Source organism: Vipera ursinii, assembly GCF_947247035.1.
Source record: "Vipera ursinii genome assembly, chromosome: Z".
NCBI classification, from domain to species: domain Eukaryota; kingdom Metazoa; phylum Chordata; class Lepidosauria; order Squamata; family Viperidae; genus Vipera; species Vipera ursinii.
In genome coordinates, this window is record NC_139517.1 from 39,582,951 (window position 1) to 39,604,288 (window position 21,338).

At 45.7% G+C, this 21,338-nt stretch overlaps 1 protein-coding gene across 1 annotated transcript; it reads right to left on the reverse strand.

Annotated features, from left to right (window-relative positions):
• Positions 1 to 4,840: 4,840 nt before the first annotated feature.
• LOC310649750 (kelch-like protein 11) lies at positions 4,841 to 7,802 on the reverse strand. The gene is made up of 2 exons (XM_083378500.1): positions 7,257 to 7,802; positions 4,841 to 6,751 (listed from the first exon to the last, which is right to left on the reverse strand). Exons 1-2 carry the CDS (start codon positions 7,754 to 7,756, stop codon positions 5,170 to 5,172), a joined length of 2,082 nt encoding a protein of 693 aa, XP_083234626.1. The 5' UTR covers positions 7,757 to 7,802; the 3' UTR covers positions 4,841 to 5,169.
• Between the last annotated feature and the right edge of the window lie 13,536 nt (positions 7,803 to 21,338).

Below are 21,338 nucleotides of genomic sequence, written 5' to 3' on the forward strand. Positions count from 1 at the left end.
AGAAACTGACCAAACAGAGAAGCAACCTGGAATTAAGAAGAAACTTCCTAACAGTGAAGACAACCAGGGGAATAGCTTGCCTCCAGAAATTGTGGGAGCTGTATCACTGAAGGTTTTTAAGAAGAGTAGACAGTCACTTGTCTGAAATGGTCTAGATTCTCCTGTTTGAGCAGGGGCCTGGACTAGAACACCTCCAAGGTCCCTTCCAGCTCTATTCTATTCTAGAAGCCCATTGTGGAATCCTATCTAATCCACCATGATTAAACTGGCAAATAAAATCACCTTAAGTTCCAAGATCAGAAGACAATGTATTTCTCCATTTTGTACCTTGGCAACAACATTATTAAAAGGCAGAAATTTTACTCATGGAGACATAAGTTGATTTTTTTTCAAATCCTTTTCTAAACATTTTCAGGAATTTATTCCCCATCCCAATGCCAAAATTATTGTACCATAAGAAGACATTTTGATTTATTTATCTAATTCAGTCCTTTCTTGACCAGAGCCAATAATTGAAAGGGGCCATTTTAGACCAGGAGTGCAGAAATTTGAATTAATGGATCCTGAATTAAAGGATTCATTCATTTTCTGTCTTGTTGCAGTCACATATAACAACACATTGAGAAATAAAATGTTTATTGAATTAGTATTTAGTGTTACACAACTGTAATACAACACAAAGAACAGAATTTTTAAAAAATAAAGTTTAGGTTTCAGCATAGCATCTAGAGAATTCTACTGAACAGGGGTGAAATTACATTGCACCCTCAGAGCTGGCCCATTTATTAAGGAACAGACCCAAGGCAAACTGGGATCACAACAGAAAAATGAAACAGGAAGTTATCTTATGGTTTCTTAATATTTGCTGGAGAGTTTTATACACACACACACTTGCATGTTACATAGCGTGCCAAGCTAAAATAGAGGTATATATTTGTCTTATTTATATATATATTATATATATTATATATTATACACACACACACACACACACACACACACACACACATATATATATATATATATATAATTAAAGACATATATACCTCTATTTTAGCTTGGCACGCTATGTAACATGCAAGTATAAGAGTTAGAGATCCACAAGTCTAACTTGGCATACCAACTGAGCATCAATTTGTACCATTCACAGATTTACAACCGTTGTAAACAAATAAACCCTTGCTAGAATTGCAAAAGCTATTGATAGGAGAGAAACTAAGTTTAAAATCTGTTGTTTCTGTATTTTCCCCAAACACTACAAAATAGCTGATACTACCAGTTTCCTTCAAATGAGGAAAACTCCACCTTCTCCTGAGTTACTCTCCCCACATCAAGTGTCATTTGCGCAATATGAGTTCAAGATAAAAGACACTTATAACTGTCATTCTTTGTGGCTATTGCAAATTACTTGTCACTTGATTAAATAGTGACTAACTAAAAATCTTTTTGATACTATGTTTTTTGTTGTAGAGCTTATGAAAACAACCAATACATTATATGTGGCAAATCTGTACAGATTACAGATCCTTGATAAACAAACACAATTGGGACCAGATTTTCCATTATTAAGCAAAGTGGTTAAATGAGATGTGTTCAATTTTATGACCCCCTTTGCCACAGTTCATAAGTGAATTATTGTAGTTAAGTGAATCAAGCAGTAGTTAAGCAAATCTGGCTTGTTTGCTTGTAGGAAGCTGGCTGGGAAGAACATGAATGGCAATGTTGCATGCCAATTACTAAACACCTGAAATTTCATCAGGTATCCGTGGGAATGCTGTGAGTGTTCTAAGTGTGCATACTAGTTGTAAGTCAATTTTTTCAGTGCTATTATAACTTTGAACAGTTGCTAACCAAATAATTGTAAGTAAAAGACTACCTGCACCTTAATAACATTGTACTAATTACCTTCATTGTTAAAGGTGCTTTGAATACAAAGCAAGAGATCAAATATTGTATATGAAGAATATGTGCCTATGAATATCAGCTTCACACAGTGTTATGCAGTAATAATGTGTTTATTATAAAAAGATCTAATATACTCCAGCAGGATCATAAAATAAAGGCAAACTGTGGAACCATACATTCTGTCAGTAGAAAATTAGCAACTTATAAAAGATTATTGTTTCCTAAGTCCCTATGTAGTTTTGAAATCTGTCTCTGAACATTTCTACTGCAATTTCTCTTGGTTGCAGGAAATAACAAAATGTATTTTTAATTATTTCCCTCAAGCAGAAGTCTTATTCATTTAACTGAAACTCTCAAATATGCCAAGAAACATAATCTAGATGTGTTAATAATTCAAAATGGAAATATTTTTATAATCTGTTGGAGGATTTCCCTTTGTCACAAAGCAGTTTTGACAAGGTTGTCATGACTAAGTAAAGAGATTTTTATAATAGAGGCTAGAGTTGTTCATTCAGACCAGGAGAGCAAGTTAGTAGCGTAATATCCAAACACTACATTAAGAAACTTTGACATTTCATGCTACATATTATATTATGCGACTGCTCACTAGAGTGCTCTTAACTTGACATGCAAACTGAAATCCCCGAGAACAGCATTGAATAGCTGTGACTTCATTCACAAGCAACATCCAAAGTGATTTATGATTTTAAAATATAAAGCTTACCCAGACTAAATAAGAATTTTAAAGAAGCATTTTAATTAATATAGTCAATACATTCTTACTTGTGGCGATTTGGCAAAGATTTGCAATGAATGCCAACTATACTTACAACAAAGTTTTCAAACTGTTTAATAGGGACATGGCTATACTACAAGCTTAATCCATTTAATTATGTTTAAAAGGAATGCTGACATATCTAAAAAAAACCATCAGACTGAAAAACTACTCCAAATTAAACAATTTTAAAGTTTCCACACAAATGTGTCTAGGCTTGGAGCTAGATAATGTTCTTAAGAAAGGTACTTCTTAATTAGTACTTCAGATAATAGTTTTCAGGGAGGGAATTTAGATCCCTGCAGCTTTGGAATGTCAAATGTTTTCCAGAAAATAAATTGCTTTCTAAAGCAGCTATTACACTGTAAAAAGTGGCTGGTAACAATAAAGTGTCTTTAAGGCGGCAAGCGGCATAATTGGTTTGTTGTTTGTGACTGTGGTAAAAGAACATGTTAGTTTCAATTTGATATCAAGATAATTACTGCAGCCCATAGGTTTAACCATGCCCCCATCTACTGTGCAGTTAAATAATAAAAAATATTAGGATGGCAAAGATAAATTAGGAAAACCCACACATCCATGCAGTTTCAACACTTACCCCAGTATCTCAGACATGAATTAGGTTTCCTGCTAAATTGGAAAACAGTATTTTTTAAAATAGTGCTTCTAAAATTTAAGACATATTTTCCAAACACCATCAATAATATCGCCCAATACAGCTTTCCCATATTGATTTCATCTCCATGTTTCATTTTTGTGCTCCCAGAAATAAATCCAGACTTGTTAAGAGAGAAAAAAGGAAGAGAGATAACAGCAGACCTAGATGAACTTAAGTGTTTGATATCTTGTTCAGAAAATATTTATAGATGAAGAGGCAAAATCTATATCTGAGGATTCTACTTATACACTGTTTGAAGACCTTATGCATCAGATCTTGATTTTTCCTGAGATATCTTAGATATCTAATGTCTTTATTTACCACATTTATGACACAAGGCCATAAGGGGAGATGGAGGTGTGCTCTACCAAGGCAAGGATGATTTCATGAGTAATATGTTTGACACTTAGGGAAATATATCTGTAATGGAAAAGAATTTATAAAGTAAATTAAATACTCTATTGGATCAATAAGCTATCATCAAATATGGCATAAATGCTTGATATGAATTTTCTGTCTGAACAACTCTGTAGAATTCCAAAACTTCAATATTCCTTGGACCAATAAAAATATATTTATATCATCTGAATATATTCTGTGTCTTCCATAAAACTACCAGAACTTACAAAATAGGATTCTGCATGCTACTAGGCTAGAAGAGAGTGGAGAGAAAGCAGCAAATAATTTATAGTATCTCAATCATCTGAATTATTTGAGTGAGAATAAATTTTATATACTGCCAAAAGACAAGATTTGGATTATGTGGACTCTCAACTCCAGAATAGGCAAATTTTGCAATTGAACAGCCTTGTACTCCCTACTGTCCACACAAAGAATGGTGTCACATTAAGACAAATAGATTTAATTGTTAAAAATAGTTCAAATGGTACTGAGACTTAATTTATCCAGAAACTGGCACCTGAGTTGATACAATTTTAACCCTGCATAATGAATTCCCAATTGCTTCAGTTATAAATTAGGGATATTTTTTGGTCTTTTCATTCATTTGTAAGGCCACAATTCTTAAGTAACTGAAAAAAATTAATGAGAAAAAGTGGGGCTACTAAAAGGAAGAACAGTATCACCAAAAATTAGTGATGCTCTTATTCAGAAATATTTCATCACGATTGCGAATGCTCCAACTAGCAAAACTAACACTTTTTAACATCAAACAATTTTAGATAAACCTATAAAATATTGTCATGTAACATCTGAAGTTCTTAGAAAGTTTGTGCTTTATTCCTCTTAAAAGGGTATTTTTTAACTATTGCACATCTCCAAATTTGAGAGAAATAAACAGATTCAGAACAGATTAAAAAATACCTCTGCAAAAAATAACTTAAGAAAACCTTGAAATGGTCTTTGCGTATCAGCATTTTAGAACTGAAATACTTCCCATGACCTGTATGTTTAAAGTGAGATCAGATGGCCCCACACACACACACACACAGAGAGAGAGAGAGAGAGAGAGAGAGAGAGAGAGAGAGAGAGAGAGAGAGAGAGAGAGAGACAAAGTCAAATACAAAAATGTAAAGAAAAAGAAAGGCTATGCTGAATTTTTAATACTATCTGAACACATCCACAATTTTTATTTTGGATTCTTCATGTGGATCATGTCTGTGGAGAAACCAACAGGCTCTAAGGGTTTTCTAGGTCTTCTTACCTTCACATTTATGGCTAGTATACACCAAATTTCCATGTGGTGCTTGTAATCCACATCAAATACTTAACAGCAAGAAAGCCTCGTCGCCAATGCTTCAGCAGTTTTGGTGACCATTAGTCCATGTCAGGCATGACAATTAGACTAGTATTTCTGATGTATTTATTCAAGCTAGCATTCTATCTGAGACCGAGGCATCCTCCGTAAACTTAAGGAATGCCGGTGTATCTCTTGCATCTGCCGGATCCGGTCCTTCTGCCACATTAGGTTTTGTGGCATTGGATATTTCTGGGTACCATGTAAGGACCGAAAGGGGATTCTCACGTGACAGGCTGTAGCACGGCAGCGAGCCTGAGGCATAGGAGGGAGTAACAACCAACGCTTCTTCTCGGCACAATAGCGGTAGGCCTCTTTTCTGTACTGTTTATCAGTATCATCACTGTTCTTCCACCCGCCTATGATGAAGATATCATCTTTGTAATAGCAGATAGCTGCCCCTTCAATGCTAAGAACCTCTGGTGGCAAGCTTTCCAGAATGTCATCAGATACCTGGTTAGAGATTTTTCTCTTGGCCTCTTCATGGTCTAGAGGATAGCTTCTGGGACAACATGAAGCGGTGTGGTAAAAATTGGTGTTGCCCACCATCATTTGGAAGCAGCAATAGTTGTCAAGGAGTGGCAGAGACTCACAATCTCGCCACTGTCGTGTGTCTACATCATAGCGAATGATGACAGACCTCAAGCCATCTTCATTATCTCCGTCAACTGGTGTGCGAGCTGCCATGTAAACAAATCTGTTGTCTATTGTAATCACTTTAACATCCCGGAGTATCTTTGGGGCAGACTCCAAGTTGTGCCATTTATCTTGATTAGGATTGTAGACAGCTACATCTTTAAAACCAGGGATAAAATTCCCATGCCCACCAATACTGTAGAGGTTTCCCTTTACCTCAGTAAGTCCAAACGAATGCTTCCTGGTTATCAGATTAGAAACCTGCTCCCAAACATTTCTACCTGGGTTATACCTTTCCATGGTCTTGGCAAAGCCAGGCTCCATGGAACCTGCCACATAAAGATAGGATTCGGTTACTACCACAGCATGTCCATCAAGGTGATTGTGTACGTGCGGTAAATTCACCCATCTATCTTCATCAATAAAGTATCCCACACACTCACTCAAGTAATCACCACCCTCAGACACACCACCAATGACCATGATAACATCCATGTTTTGGCCGAAGCGAGGCAGACACGAGATGGGGGAGGTAACTTGCTGAGGTATACCCAACTGAACATTCTCACCCTTGAGAGCATGGCTTTCCACTGCTTCCATCACAAGTTTGAGACAAGCTTCATTGCTTGATACAAGCTTTTCAGATTTAACATGCCGAGTCAAATAGGTTGGTTTAATTTGTGACAGTCGGAGAAGCTTAAAGAGCTCTCCAAAGTACTTTTCTCTTTCTTCAGGATTTCTCTGCACCCACTTTAAAACCATCTCAAAGAGAACCTCTTCTGAATCCACTGTGATTTCTGAATCTGAAAGCCAGTCTCTAATAAGGTGAAACGGCAAAGTATAGAACTCTTCATCTTGGATGACTTTGTAGAAGTTCCTCCTGATCATCTCAGCAGCTTTTAAAGCCAGCTGGTTCAAAGAGTACATATGAGCTAAGCTGTGAATGGCTACAGAGTTGGAGAGACTCAGTTTTTTCTTGAGGAATTCCCCACAGAACTCTTTTAAACGTATTAATAAGAACCTGCAAAATAAAAAGGCAATTTAGAAATGCCACCAGATAGTTAATAACATGTATCTTGCTTTCCACTAAGCTGACATTCAGCAATGTGAAGTGCCGCTGTGTTTTTCAAAAGGTGTCAGAACCGAAGTTGTCTTAACTGTCCCAACAGTCCCCTTCCTGCTATAACTCAAGTAATTCAGAAACTGCACTGCTTTGTTGGGACCGTGTTCAGCGCTGCCGTGCAGGGTGTTCGGTTCTAGCCTATTCTATGCCTTATAGCAAGCCAGACCGCTAGTTACTCCAATTAAAATGATCACCGGTTTAGACTGAAAACCAAGACCAACTTTCACAATTCCAGGGAAGGAAGGACAGAACGACCATCCTCCGTTGCCTTCATTAAGAACCCCCTCGGGTTAAGATATATATCTTCACCCATCAGAACTCAGGAAAACACTTCTGCCAAGGTGTATCAGTCGGTCGGTGTATTATTTATTATCTGACACTTCGTTCCTCTTTCCCGCCTCACCTGTCGGCCAACTCCAGAACCTCGTGCACGTTGCCAGGACTGACGCGAACGCTTCCCGTGTACATGAAGCTGATGACCGCCTCGACCGTCTCCGGGTCTGGTCCGGCTCCCGAACTCCATTTTCGTAACTCTACGCGCCCCGAGCGGGACTCCGCGAAGTCGCCCAGAAGGAGAGGAGCGAAGTATTCGGTGGCCGCTGCGAGGACTGAGCGGTGCGCGCGGAACTCCCGCGGCGGGGGATCTGAGCCGGATGAGGCCCCGCCCACTTCCCCCTCCTCCTCATTGCCGCCGCCACTGAAGGCTAGCGTGACGTCACAGAAGAGGCCTAACCGCCGTTGTTCGTTCTGGCGGCAGGCGAGGTCGGAGCAGTGGGCCACGCACGAAAACACCTCCGAGTCAGGCTCTGAGTCTGGCCCCGCCTCGCCCTCCAGGCCCAGGAGGTTGACATCTGCGTCGCCGTGGCCTCCTGTGCCCAAATCGCCACCTACTGCCGCCGCCATCTTGGCTTCTCAATCGGTTCAAACACTTTTCCCGTAGCTGCATCCAATTACGTCACTTACAGGATCATAGAGATACGAATATATTATATTTCCGGAAATGAGAATAGTCGCTTGCGATGATAGATAAAAGAATGATAGACCTTAACATTCGCACAAGTTAAATCTTATTTGTAAAAACTGGCTTCCTCTTTTATTTAGTAGCACTTCAGCAATTATTTCTTAGATTAGTATCGGCAGGATAAGTATGGATTCTTATGTAGCACAAATAGCGCGTTTTGTATTAAAGAGGGAGTTAGCACATAAGAGGGTAGAGTAGAATAGAATAGAACTGGAAGGACCTTGGAGGTCTTCTAGTCCAGCCCCATGCTCAAGCAGGAGAACCTACACCATCTCAGACAAGTGACTGTCTCTTCTTAAAAACCTCCATTGATGGAGTGCCCACGATTTCTGAAGGCAAGCTGTTCCACTGGTTAATTGTCTTCACTGTTAGGAAGTTTCTCCTTAATTACAGGTTGCTTCTCTCTTTGGTTAGTTTCCAACCATTGTCTTGCCCTCTGGTGCTTTGGGGAATAGTTTGATGCCCTCTTTTTTGTGGCAACCCCTCAAATACTGGAATACTGCTGTCATGCCACCCCTATTTCTTCTATTCTTTAGACTAGCCAAACCCAAGTCCTGTAGCCATTTTTCATATGTTTTAGTCTCCAGGGCTTTGATCATTTTATTTGCTCTTCTCTGAACTCTTTCCAAAGTCTCAACATCTTTTTTTGTAGTATGGTGACCAAAATTGGTTGCAGTATGCCAGGTGTGGTCTTACTAGGGTTTTATAAAGCAGTACTAGTACTTCGCATGATCTTGATTCTATGCTTCTGTTTATAAAAACCCAGGATTGTATTAGCTTTTTTGGTGGCAGCTGCTGATCCTCCACTAGGACTCCAAGGTCCCTGTCACAATTACTGTTTTTGAGCCTGATCTCACCTAATTTGAACTTATACCTTTGATTTTTTTTCTGCCTAAAGGTAAAACTTTGCTTTTCTCCACATTAAAATTCATTTTGTTGAAGAGGTCCCATTGTTCAAGTTTGTCAAGATCTTTTTGGCTATTCCTGCCAGCTTAGTGTCATATGCAAATTTGATGAGTTCCCCTGCTATTCCCTCATCTAAGTAATTTATAAAGATATTAAAAAGTACTGGGCCTAATATGGAGCCTTGTAAGAAACCAGACCATTCTGTGGGAAGTCAGCCCCCCCCCAGAAAGAAATAGTTTTGGAAATATTTAAAAGGCAGAATATATTTCCCTAAAGCATTTTAAAAGCAGAAACCAACCCTGCCCCCAGGTTTCTCTGTCCCAAATAGAAACCAAGTCTGCAGAAATGCAAATGTGATAATCTTGTCAGAAAAAATGGAATCAGGAACCTGGGATTAGGAAGAAAGATCCCTAGAATCAACACCAAAAATCTAAGTGTTGTGTAGTGGGTTCTGGAGAGTAGGAAGGACACCGAGATGATGACTACAGCATAGCAGCTCTTTATTAGGTGGAAGTGACTGTACTGGCGAATAGGGGCTACCTGCACTCTTTATATACCTGGCCAGGTACTCAACCAACCAATTGGTTTGAACCTCTGTTTCCCACCAAAATGCTTCCCGCCAAAACAGTTACAGTTCAACGCCTCCTGGTGGTGTCTCTTATACACAGCTTTAGGTGTTCCAATAAAGCTTAATACATAACACCCCTTCCCCCTTAAGGATGAAACTATATACACATACAATGAACGTACATTCATGACAACCAACTTCCCAATGGACCTAGCCACCTGGCTTCCCTTATTTGTGCACATAGGCCATGAGGTACGTGGGTGGCCTATGGGGCCGAGATGAATGTCTTAGGGTTTCTTCCCCCTTGTGGGCTGGCGCCTTACTCTGTGTATCCTGGACGTCCAAGTTCTCCTGAACTGGAGAGTCAGCAGGTAAGCTCTGGCTGACCGTTTCTGGTGGACCCACCCCATAGTCAGACCCTGGTCTTGGGAGGGTTGCTGTCCAGGTTGATCAGGGTTCTCCTGGTCCTCCTCAGGCTCGGACACGGTTGTTTGTTGGTGGTGCTGGTAGGGGGAATGTGAGCTAGCTTGTGTGCCAGCTTGGAAACTCAATGAGGGATAATTTTCCCCGTGGTCGCTTGTTGACCATTCTGGAACTCTTTTCCTTACTTGGTCTATGTGCCGTCTGACCTGATGACCCCCCTCCACCCCTACTACGTATGATAAGGGCCCAGTTTTGTCAACCACCACCCCCGAAATCCACAAGTGTCCCGGACCGTAGTTCCTGGCCCAAACCAAGTCACCCGGGTGTAGTTCTCTTGGGGTTTTGGGTTGTGCGGCCTCAGAAGCCACTCTGTCGGGGTGAAGCCTCTCCAATTTGGTAATGAGGCGTCTGCCCCAATGGAGCTCCGCAGGACTCTTCCCCGTGGCTCTGCATGGTGTGGTGTGCTGTGATAATAGGAATTCTGCCAACCTCTGGTGCCAATCACTGACGATAATGTGCCTGAGTGCGTCTTTGGTTGTTCTCACCATCCTTTCTGCTTGTCCATTAGTCGACGGGTGGAAGGGTGCAGATGTGACATGTCTAATCAAGTTTGCTCTCATGAAGGCTTGAAATTCCGCAGCGGTAAATTGAGCCCCATTATCTGATATCACAACGTCAGGCAGACCACATGTGGCAAAAAGTCTCCTGAGCACTTGGATTGTTCTGGCCATGGTCATATTTGGGACTGGCACTACCTCCAGCCATTTTGAGTGGCTGTCTACCACTATTAGGAAAAGCTGTCCTTGAAATGGACCAGCGTAGTCTATATGGACCCTGGACCAGGGTGTATGTGTTGCCTCCCATTTGTGGACAGGCGCTTGGGGCATCTCTGGTCTGGACCTTTGGCAAGTGTAGCATCCCTGTACCTGCTCTTCTACTGCCTTATCTAACCCTGGCCACCAAAGGTAGCTCCTTGCTAAAGCCTTCATGCGAACTATGCCAGGGTGCCCTTCATGTAGAGACTGCAGCACCCTATCTCTTAGTGTTGGTGGTATAATAACCCTACTACCCCACAACAGGCATCCTTTGTGTGCGGACAATTCATGCCTCCTTACAAAATACGCTTGGAATTCTGGGCCTGGACTTTTATCCTGCCAACCTGTAAATACCCAAGACTGAACTCTGCTCAGGATTTTGTCTGAGACTGTCTCTGCTGCAACGTCCTTTGCACGGAGAGGGCATTCCAGTAGTTCTTGGATTGCCAGTATCTGTGCAGCTGGCGCCGGATCTGGTTCTATGTTTGCTAGGGGTAGCCTACTTAATCCATCTGCATGGCCCATTTCTTTCCCTGGCTTATGAATCAGTTTAAAATTATAAGCTGATAGGAATATAGACTATCTGAGCATCCTAGGGGAGAGTATTTGTGGGGTTTGTTTGTCAGTGGTGAATAAGCCTAATAGAGGCTTATAGTCCGTAAACACTGTGAACTCTCCACCATACAGATAGTCGTGGAATTTTTTCACCCCAGCCACTATTGTCAGGGCTTCCTTGTCTATCTGTGTGTAGTTCCTTTCTGCACCTGACAAGGTTCTAGAGTAGTAAGCTATGGGAACCTGTGTACCATTTGCCTCCAGATGGCTTAGCACTGCTCCCATTCCATATGGTGAAGCATCGCAAGCGATGCAGATAGGCTTGTTTTCTATGAAATGGGTGACCGTGGACTTGTTGGACAGTAAAGCCTTTAGGTCCTGGAAGCTTTTGTAATGGACCTTGGTCCATTTCCATGCAGCTTTTTTATCTAGGAGTCTATGCAGGGGTTCAGCTATGGCTGCTTTGTGGGGTAGGAAGGAGTGGTAAAAGTTTAATAATCCCGGAAAGGCTTGCAGTTCCACCTTGTTCTTGGGAGTGGAAGCCATCTTAATGGCCTTCACTTTGGATTCTGCGGGATGAATCCCGCTGGCATTGATCCTGAACCCCAAAAATTCTGTGGATGTAACCCCTATGCTGCATTTGTCTCTTTTTAGTTTGAGACCTGCAGAGCAAAGCCCCTGTAAAACTGCCCTAAGTCTGTCTGCTAACACTTCCTCTGTTTCTCCAGCAATGAGGACATCATCAAAATAAGGGCATATACCTTGGATGCCCTTAAGTGTTCGCTCCATTACCTCCTGAAAAATCCCTGGCGCTACACTTACTCCAAACTGCAGGCGGTTAACTCTGAAGTCTCCCTTATGAGTTACAATTGTTTGTGCTGCTGCTGTCTCCATGGTGACTGGCAGCTGCTGGTACGCCTGTGCGAGGTCTAGTTTAGCAAAGATGGCGCCGCCTTGGAGGGAAGCGAGAACGTGGCTGACCGTGGGGACCGGGTAAGCGTGCTGGTTTAGGGCCTTATTTAGAGTGCATTTATAATCAGCACACACACGTATCTCCCCGTTAGCTTTGAGGGGTGTGACTATCGGGCTCTCCCACTCTCCCCCATCTGTCGGCTGCAGGACCCCCTGTTGTACTAGTTTGTCTAGCTCTTTCTCAGTTTTGTGCTTGAGTGCAAAGGGGACTCTCCTGGGTTTGATTCTAATAGGTAAGACACTGGGGTTTAATTTAAATGAAATGGGGGGCCCTGTGTACCTCCCCAGCTTACTAACAAATACATCTGCAAATTCTTTGCAGATTCGATGTTGTTTCCCTGCAATCTGTGGATGCCAGATACTACGATGCCCAATGCCTCAAACCAGTCCAACCCGACTAAACTGGTCCTACGGCCTTTGACTACAATAACATCCAATTGCCCCTGAAACCTCTTAAACCGCACGGAAAGGGTGGCCTCCCCCTTAACTTTTACTGGGGCCTTTTGGAAATCGGTTAACATGATGCTGGAGGGCCTCAATTTAACCCACTGCTTGCTCCGGCTGCAAACAAGTTTGAATGTTTGCAGCCGGAAATGATCGAGACTGCAGAGCCGGAATCTAGCTCCATTTTACAGGGAATGCCTTGTAAATGGACTTCCAATATTAGTTTGGGTTTAAGTGGTCAGCGGGCCCCGGTTCGGCAGATGGCCCTCCGGCTTTCGAAAAACCCCACGCTTGTTGAGCTCCAGGCCCCGGTACCTTTCCACAACGAGTTCTCTGACTGTCGCTTGGGTAGGCCTTCTCAGAAATGGCTATGGCAGACCACTGCGATGTGGCCCAATTTTCCACAGGCCCGACACATGGCTGACCGGAATTTGCAGTTCGCCAGTGCATAGTTGCCTCCGCAGCCTCCGCATTTCGGGGAGGGACCTGTCTTAGGCTGTCTCTCCCTGTGCTCGTCATCGATCCCGTTGTTCCATTTTTCGCTGGATCAGGTTGATGGGTTCTTCCTCGTCTATGTGCTCGCCGTACATAGCGCCTTCGTTGTGTATTGTTTCCTCCGGGCTGCTGGGCACGGGAGTCTGTACCATTTGCACTGCGCCTCCGGCCACCTCGTCAGGCAAGATCTCATGTTGAGTGTCTTGGAGAGTTATATTGGGCCTTGTGAAAAGCCTCTGTTGCAGACGCTTGTCTCTTAGGCTGCACACAAGCCTGTCCCGTAGTCTCTCATCCAGGTTGGAAAACTTGCAGAGGCAGGCGGCCTGTCACAAGGCCGCGATGAACTCCAACACAGATTCACCCAGCTGTTGTACCCTCTGGTCAAAATGGAACCGCCAGGCCAGCTCAGACATTCGGGGCTTGAAATGCCCATTCAGCTTTGTCATGAGGTCTCTGTATGAGACGGTTTCGATCGGTGTCGGTGCGAATAGGCTTTCGGCCAAGTTGAATATGGCCGGCCCGCTTATGCAAAGCAGGGTCGCCGCTTTAAGGCCATCCTCGGCGATTTGGTTCACCCGGAGGTAGTTCTCGACTTGTCCCAGGTGTGATGACCATCATTCAGGATGGTGGATGTCGAATTCTCTGGGCTGGCCGACCTTCAGCATCTTCCTCTTGTTCTCGGATCCTGCTCCACCGACTCAGACGGTTGATTCTGAGTATGTAAGGCCGCTAGCATGGTGACTTAGCCGGCCGTAGAAGAGGGGGCAAAGATGTCTCTTTCCTCCAGCACGCAAAGCCGTCCCCTCGCTAATTCAGCTCTTTAATGCGAAGCAGGATCCCACCTTCGTCACCACTGTTGTGTAGTGGGTTCTGGAGAGCAGGAAGGACACCGAGATTATGACTACAGCATAGCAGCTCTTTATTAGGTGGAAGTGACTTGTACTGGGGAATAGGGGCTACCTGCACTCTTTATATACCTGGCCAGTACCTGGCCAGGTACTCAATCAACCAATCGGTTTGAACCTCTGTTTCCCGCCAAAATGCTTCCCACCAAAACAGTTACAGTTCAACGCCTCCTGGTGGTGTCTCTTATACACAGCTTTAGGTGTTCCAATAAAGCTTAATACATAATACTAAGAGTCATCAGCCACAGCCACAGGAAAGCAGGATATGACCCGTGGGACCCTACCACCATCAGAATACCAGGAAGGCACACTCAGAGATAGGTCAAAGTTCATGCCACAGGAACAACTCCAAACAAAAGGCTCAAGAAGGTATAAAAACCTCTCCCTACATGTAGTCATTCTCTTTCTTCCATAGCCATCTTTTTGTCTGGCTCTCCTCTTCAATAAACTGCAACCTTCTTCCTAAAGCAGTCGCCATGTTGTTTATCCCCAGCTTGGACTGAATCATGATGAAGACTTTTCCTTCAAAAATTCGAACTACCAATCAACAAGAGAACCAATCAGATGTTCAGAATTTAAATGTAGTTCCAAATGAACAACCAAACACACGACCAACTGACCACACTGGCACACAAGACATTTATAAGCTAAGGAAAATAGGAAAAGAAAATCCGGCTGATGATGTTACCTAGTCTGGTAATGAAATGTTCAGAAACTAAATTATAACAAGCCTGGAGAGCAAACCACTACCAAAATCTAATACCTGAGTTACAAGTATTTTCCTTATTTCTAATAATTGATAATCCGGTTAGTGGGGAATTGCAAACTAATGATTTATGCAACGTTGTGTGAATCTGTTGTAAGGTTTTTCAGCTCAGAATCCTAATAAATTCCAATGAGAATCTGCACACAAGGCTACTGCAAAAGAAATAGCTTTATTCTTTGATCAAAGTCAAAACTGGGTGTTTTCTAATCTCTTGTCTCTAACACATAGAGACAGAGGAGAAAGACACACACACTAATAAAAAAATTCCCTTTTATAGCTAAGGCATTTTCTCAGACTAAAATATTTCTTTTTTGTTTGAAAAAGTGTTTTGTTTATCTATCAAATTAAGCACAGTTTGTTATAGCAGTTTGCTCTGAATGCACAATTGCTGGCAGGCAGCCTCCCATCTTTTTCCCCTTGAGTGGATACATTTGCAAGCTAAAGGGGGAGAATGATAGATACATTGTGAGCAAACGGAAAATACATTTAAAGTTACAGTTTAGCTTTTTGGTCAGCATAATTTTAAGTTATCTCTGAGCAAAGTACAGAGTGCAAACAAGAAAGAATGAACAATGGCTGGGTTATACATAAATGATTATATTTTGATCTTTTCAATGTCTAATACAGGGCTTTTCAAGTGGTACACCTGGCTGATGGTACACGTAGGACAGGTTGAACAGCGCTGTAAAAAATGTTAAAAAAAGTTAAAAAAGCATTTTTTACTAACCTGTGAGATCTCGCGAGAATTTAGAAAGTCTCATGGAACTGTTTTTCTTTTTTACCGGTAGTCCCACAAACATGTGGTGAAGGCTGAGAAGGGAACGGAGAAATGGAATGCAGCTGAAAGCAGGTTAGTAAAAACATGCTTGGGGGAGGCGAGGGCATCTAGGTGGGGGCAGGGGCGGTCATCTTACCCTGCATGGTGGCGGGAGAGTTAACGGCGGGGGCGGGGGCGCAGGAGGAGCTGCGTAAAGCAGGCGGAGGGGAGGTCAGGTAGACTGTCGGTGCTGCTTGGGGCCAGAGGGCGATCGCACGGTATAGGCACTGCTTAGGGCCACAGGGTGATCGCACGCGCGAACAGGACAGCCACATACAGCAGAGGCACTGCTCGGGGCCAGAGAGGAGGCCAAACAGATTGCAGGCACTGGCGGCAGCATCGGTGCAGAGGGCAAATGCACACGCGAGTGGGACAGATACACACGGCAGAGGTGCTGCTCGGGGCTGAAGGGTGATTGCACGCACGAACACCCTTTGCGCCAGCACCGCTGCCAGTGCCTGCAATCTGCCCGGCCTCTCCTCAGGCCCCGAGCAGTGCCTCTGCTGTGTGTGGCTGTCCTGTTTGCGAGGCCTTCTCTCGCCTACTGGATATCAGTAGCCCAGATTTGGTAGCTCCACTTAAGACCTGCTGAGGTGATTTCTGTTCTCCAAGCGGGAGGTGTGACCCAGCACCTGCTGCTGCGGATTGCTGCTGTTCCCTGTGTTTTTCCAATTGACAACCCGTAGCTGCCTTCGAAAGCGGCTGGCTGGAACGGGCGATCTAAAAGCCTGATCGGCTGAGATGTCTCCAAGACGGGGACCTGGCTGCAGCATCGCTCCTCTGTCCTCCTTCACCTGCCCAGTCACCTGGCTTTCCCACCTGGTTGTGACACGGAGGCTCCCATGCAGTGCTGCTTCCAGCCAGCAGAGCATGCTGTGGTGGCGGATGGGCGGGCAGGCGAGGGAGGAGTGGTGTCGGTGCCCTCCTTTTCTCCCTTGCCCTCCTCTCCCACCGCTTCTCCCCATGGTGTCCTTGACTCGGCATAGATAAGGCTGAGCAAGCAATCAGGAGGCAGCGTGCTCCAGGCATGCACTGGGAGCCACGGGGAGGAGTAGCTGGCTCCGGGCAGAGCTGCCCCACTGCAGTGCACGAGGATACGGAACAAGCTCAGCTTCCTTCTTCCCAGCTCCAGGAAGCTGAAGCCCTCCGTGCCTGCTGTGGCCACTGCCTGGCCTGCCAGCTCCTCCTGGGGAAGGAAGCCATCTCACCCCACCCCCGATGTGTCTTCTCCCGCAGCCGTGGGAAGCGACCTGACTACGCTTGTCTTCGCTCAAAGAGCGACTTTTCTCTGCCGTTTGGGCTGTCCGACTGCAGCAGCCAGAGCAGCCTCTTAGCCCTGAGGATGTACCTGACTTGGGAACTGGGTGGGCGGGAGGGCTGGCAAGCAAAGACGCCCCGCTCGAAAACCTGGAGCGGGGTTGGTCTGCACAGGGAAAGTAGGACCAATTGGAGGAGGAGCTGCAGCCAGAGGCAGAGTCCAGTGGATTGTCTCCGCTCTCTCCTCACCAGCCTCCCCCCCAAGTCTTAGACTTAGGGAAGGAAGAAAGGAAGGAAAGATGAAAGGTAAGGATATTTGTCCTTCAGAGTATAAACAGTAACATGCCTATTGAAAAATTTGGTTTCCCTCCTGCCCACTCACAATAGTAACCCATGGATTCCCCCCCCCACACACACACACAGGCACCCTGCAACCTGAGGGAGAGAGGGAGGGACAATGGGAGGAAGGGAGGGAAAGAGAAAGGGACAAAGAAGGAAAGAAAGGAAGGAAAGAAGGAACAATGGGAGAGAGGGAGGAAGGAGGGCACCCACCCCAGTCCCACCTCCCTCCACCAGAGACCCATGGATTTCCCTCCCAGGCACCCTGCAACCTGAGTGATGAGCTGCCCATCCACCCCCGGCTATTGACTTCGCTTGTCAAAAAGTTGTAAAAGGTGATCACATGACCCTGGGACACTGTGACCATCATAAGTATGAATCAGTTGCCAAGCATCCGAATGTAAATCACATGATTCTGGGGATGCTGCAACAGTCATAAGTGTGAAAAATGGCCATAAGTCACTTTTTCAGTGCAGTCGTAACTTCAAACAGTCACTAAGTGAATTGTAACTTGAGGACTACCTGTACTTTATCATTTTTTTCCTTTTTGGGGGGGTCAAGTTTTTGACACCTTGCTGGGCAACTGGTGGTACTCTGACATTGCCTTATCCTAAAAGTGGTACAATGGGTGAAAAGGTTGAAAAGCCCTCATCTAATATACAGCCCTCAAAAGAATAGTAAATTTAAATTTTTAAGTCAGGAAAAATTATTATGTAAGAAAATGGAGATAAAATATAATTGAAATTAAACATAATAGTAAAGAAAAATAATTCAAGAATAATATTCTAATCTCACCACTGCATTTTTGAATCTAGTCCTGGTATGCCACTTATGTATAGTCAATAAAAATGGATTCTTCTGATTTTTTGTTCGTCAGAAACCATGGTGAACTAATTAATGGTTAGTATAAAACAGCATGGTTTGCTGACCTATAGTTTATTGAGTAATCACATTGTTGAGTGGATGTATGTGTGGGGCACCCTCTTCTGAAAATCAGTATGCCCTCCAGCCGGACCCCGGCCTGCTGCTAGCTCCCCTGGAGCCATGACCGGCAGGGCCCAGGAAAGCAAGGGGAGGACATCAGAGCATGAGACCTTCTGAGAAAGGGAGAGCCAAGCAGGCAGTATAAAAGAGTCATAAAATCTTTTGTATTGGTAGACTGGACCCATTTCGGAAACTTTTTGCATTAGGGCTCAGTGGGTTAGGACACTGAGCTTGTCGATCAGATGGTCGGCAGTTTGGCAGGTCGAATCCCGAGTGCTGAGTAACAGAGTGGGTGCCTGTTACTCATCCCAGCTTCTGCCAACCTAGCAGTTCAAAAGCATGTAAAAATGCAAGTAGAAAAATAGGGACCACTACGGTGGGAAGGTAACAGCATTCCGTGTGCCTTTGGCATCTAGTCATGCTGGCCACATGACCACGGAGAGGTCCTCGGACAAGCTGGCTCTTCAGCTTTGAAATGGAGATGAGCACTGGGCCCTAGAGTTGGAAACGACTAGCACGCATGTGTGGGGGAACCTTTACCTTTACCTTAGACTGGACCCCTTTCGGAAACATTAGGTAGACCGGACTCCTTTCAGAAAGTTTTTTTTCCCCATTGGTAGATCATGACACCGTCTGGAAAATCCCTTTCCATTGGTAGACCAGGAACCTCTTCCACCAGTAATTTATAAGCAAAAGCTCCAAATTAGGAAATTAAGCCCCAGGCTAGGAGCATCTCTTCCCTCTGGAAAGCAAGCAGAGGTTCTCCTGGACATTTGAAGTCTGCAAACAGTGGTGGTGAAAAGTGAAGGTAAAGCCAGTAAGAGCGCGTCCACGTACCTTCTGCAGGGGAGCAGAAGAGTCCTCGACAGACTCCTTTTTGGTCTGAAAACCATGGTGGTAGGTGGAAGTCTCACTAGGAGGCTTCAGTGCGCCGGACCCGATAGAACCAAAGTAAACCCCTGCATCAGGAATAAGGGAATCACAAACTTTCTGACATTTATTTATATTGTATTTTTGTATTTGAAATGTACCTCTGGGTTCATAGAACCAAAATTATTTCCAGAAAAGGGGAATGTATGGAATATTTAGCAAGGGAGGTGCTGAACACCACAGATTTTTGCCTTGAAGGGTGTAGATCAGTAAAATATATCTTGGCCACACATCTGATGGGAGTAGCAATAGCACTACAAGCTGTCACTAATGGCACCAAGTTGACAGAGTTTCCACTCACAGCCTCATATTCAAATATTTTTGATTGGGGCACCAGTGCAGACAAAAAGACAACTGCATGTATATATTGCAGGTGACAGCAGTAACCCAAGCAGGTACCTGCTTCTGTCACGACGTCCTCAGCGATGAAACACGAACACAATGAAGGTACGGGTGACAAGGTTTATTTCTCCAACACACAAAACAAACCGTGGAAAAGTCAGCATTGAGGCAGCCAGCCTCAACGCTCTTTTATCATGCAGTTACACCCTAACTCCACCCCTTCAGAGCAAACCAGCATCCGCCCACTTCCCCATAAAGGCTCCACCCATCACCCTGCACACCCACCACCCACTGCGTGCATTGCTGCGGCCCGCCGGGCCCTTCCTCAGGTAAGTCCTGTCCTTCCACCTCCATACGCCCCCCTGGCCATCCCAGTACTGCACCTGCGTTATCCCCCCTGAGCCCACCCAAACGTCCGGCCAGAGAGACAGGCAGCGCAGGCATGGCCACCCCCCCCCCGTCTGTGGCTGCCTGCAGCAGGTCAGTCCTTCCGGCGGCTTCTCTATCGTTCTTCACTCGTCCCGGCTCTGGCTGTGTTTGAGTGCTCACAGGGTGCTCTGTCGGTGATGTGCCCGCCGGCCGGGAGGTGGACGGATGGCGTTGTTTCCAGAGGCTGGGCACAGGCACAGCCCGCGGCTCCGGATCCGGCTGCCTGGGTACCAGGAGTTCGGCCAGTGCAGGCGCGCCCACCAGCTGACTGGCGGGCGGCTGGAGCCGCTCTTGCCGGTAGGTTGTGGGCGCACCCGTCGGCTGCTCAGTTGTGGGCGTGCCCGTCAGCTGTGCAGTGAGGACCCGGCGCCGCTCTCGTTGAGTGGGCGGGACTGCGCCCATCAGCTGCTTGGCGGGGACCCAGCGCCGTTCCCATTGGTTGGGCGGGGCCGTGCCCGTCAGCTAATCGGTGGAAGCTTGTCGCCGCTTCTTCCGGCTGGGGGTGGGTGCAGCTGGTGGCCCCAACGCCGGCTACTCCGGTGCCGCATGGTTGCCGAGCCCCGGCACGGCCAGCATGGGCGTCTGCTGGCCGGTAGCAGGCTGCTGTGGCCCCGGTACATAGGTGAGCACTGGAGACGGCTGGTGGCTGGAGGGGGGTGGAATCGCTTCCCCGTGTTGGTGTGGAGAGCAGCGGAAGCAGTGTCAGGGCCCGGGTGGTTGGCAAGTTGGTGGGGCTTGATAGCTGGCTCCCCCTACCACATGCCCACCTGTAAAGGAAGGAGAACAAGATGGACATCCACAGACCCAGGCCACTGAGTCCCCGGCGCCACCCCCCGGTTTGGTCGGATGTGTACGATGAAAAGTCGTGACTAGACGGGCTGCTCGGACATCCCCTTTTCCCACCCAAGAGGCCTCCGCCAGTGGGTATCCTTTCCACAGTACAAGGTACTGCAACCGCGCCCTCCGTACCCATGAATCGAGGATTGCCTGTATTTCGTACTGGTCCCTGTGGACAGGCCCCGGTGCGTTTCCACCCGCCTTCCCTATCAACCCCCTGGCGGGTCTCAGCAGGCTGCTGTGGAAGACCGGGTGGACCTTCCCTAGGAACTTTGGCAACCATAGTTGTACTGTCACGGGCTTGATCACTTGGACCACTTGGAAAGGGCCAAGGAACTTGGGGCCTAACTTCTTGCTTGGTACCCGCAACTGTAGGTACTTAGTCGACAGGTATACCCACTCCCCGGGCTTGGGGGTCTCATAAGGTTCCCGCTTCCTGTCTGCCTGCTCCTTTGCCCTTGCTTGGGCCTTTGCCATCGCCTCCTTGGCGACCTTCCAAACACTCTCTAGTTGGCGCATCCACTCCCCGGGCCCGGTGGGTGCTACCGGTCCTTGACCGTACTCAGGGACAGGGACGAGGTCATACCCCCCACCACCTGATACGGTGTCAAGCCCGTACTGCTGTGCACGGCGTTGTTGTGGGCGACCTCAGCAAACACAAGGAGGTCTACCCAGTCTGT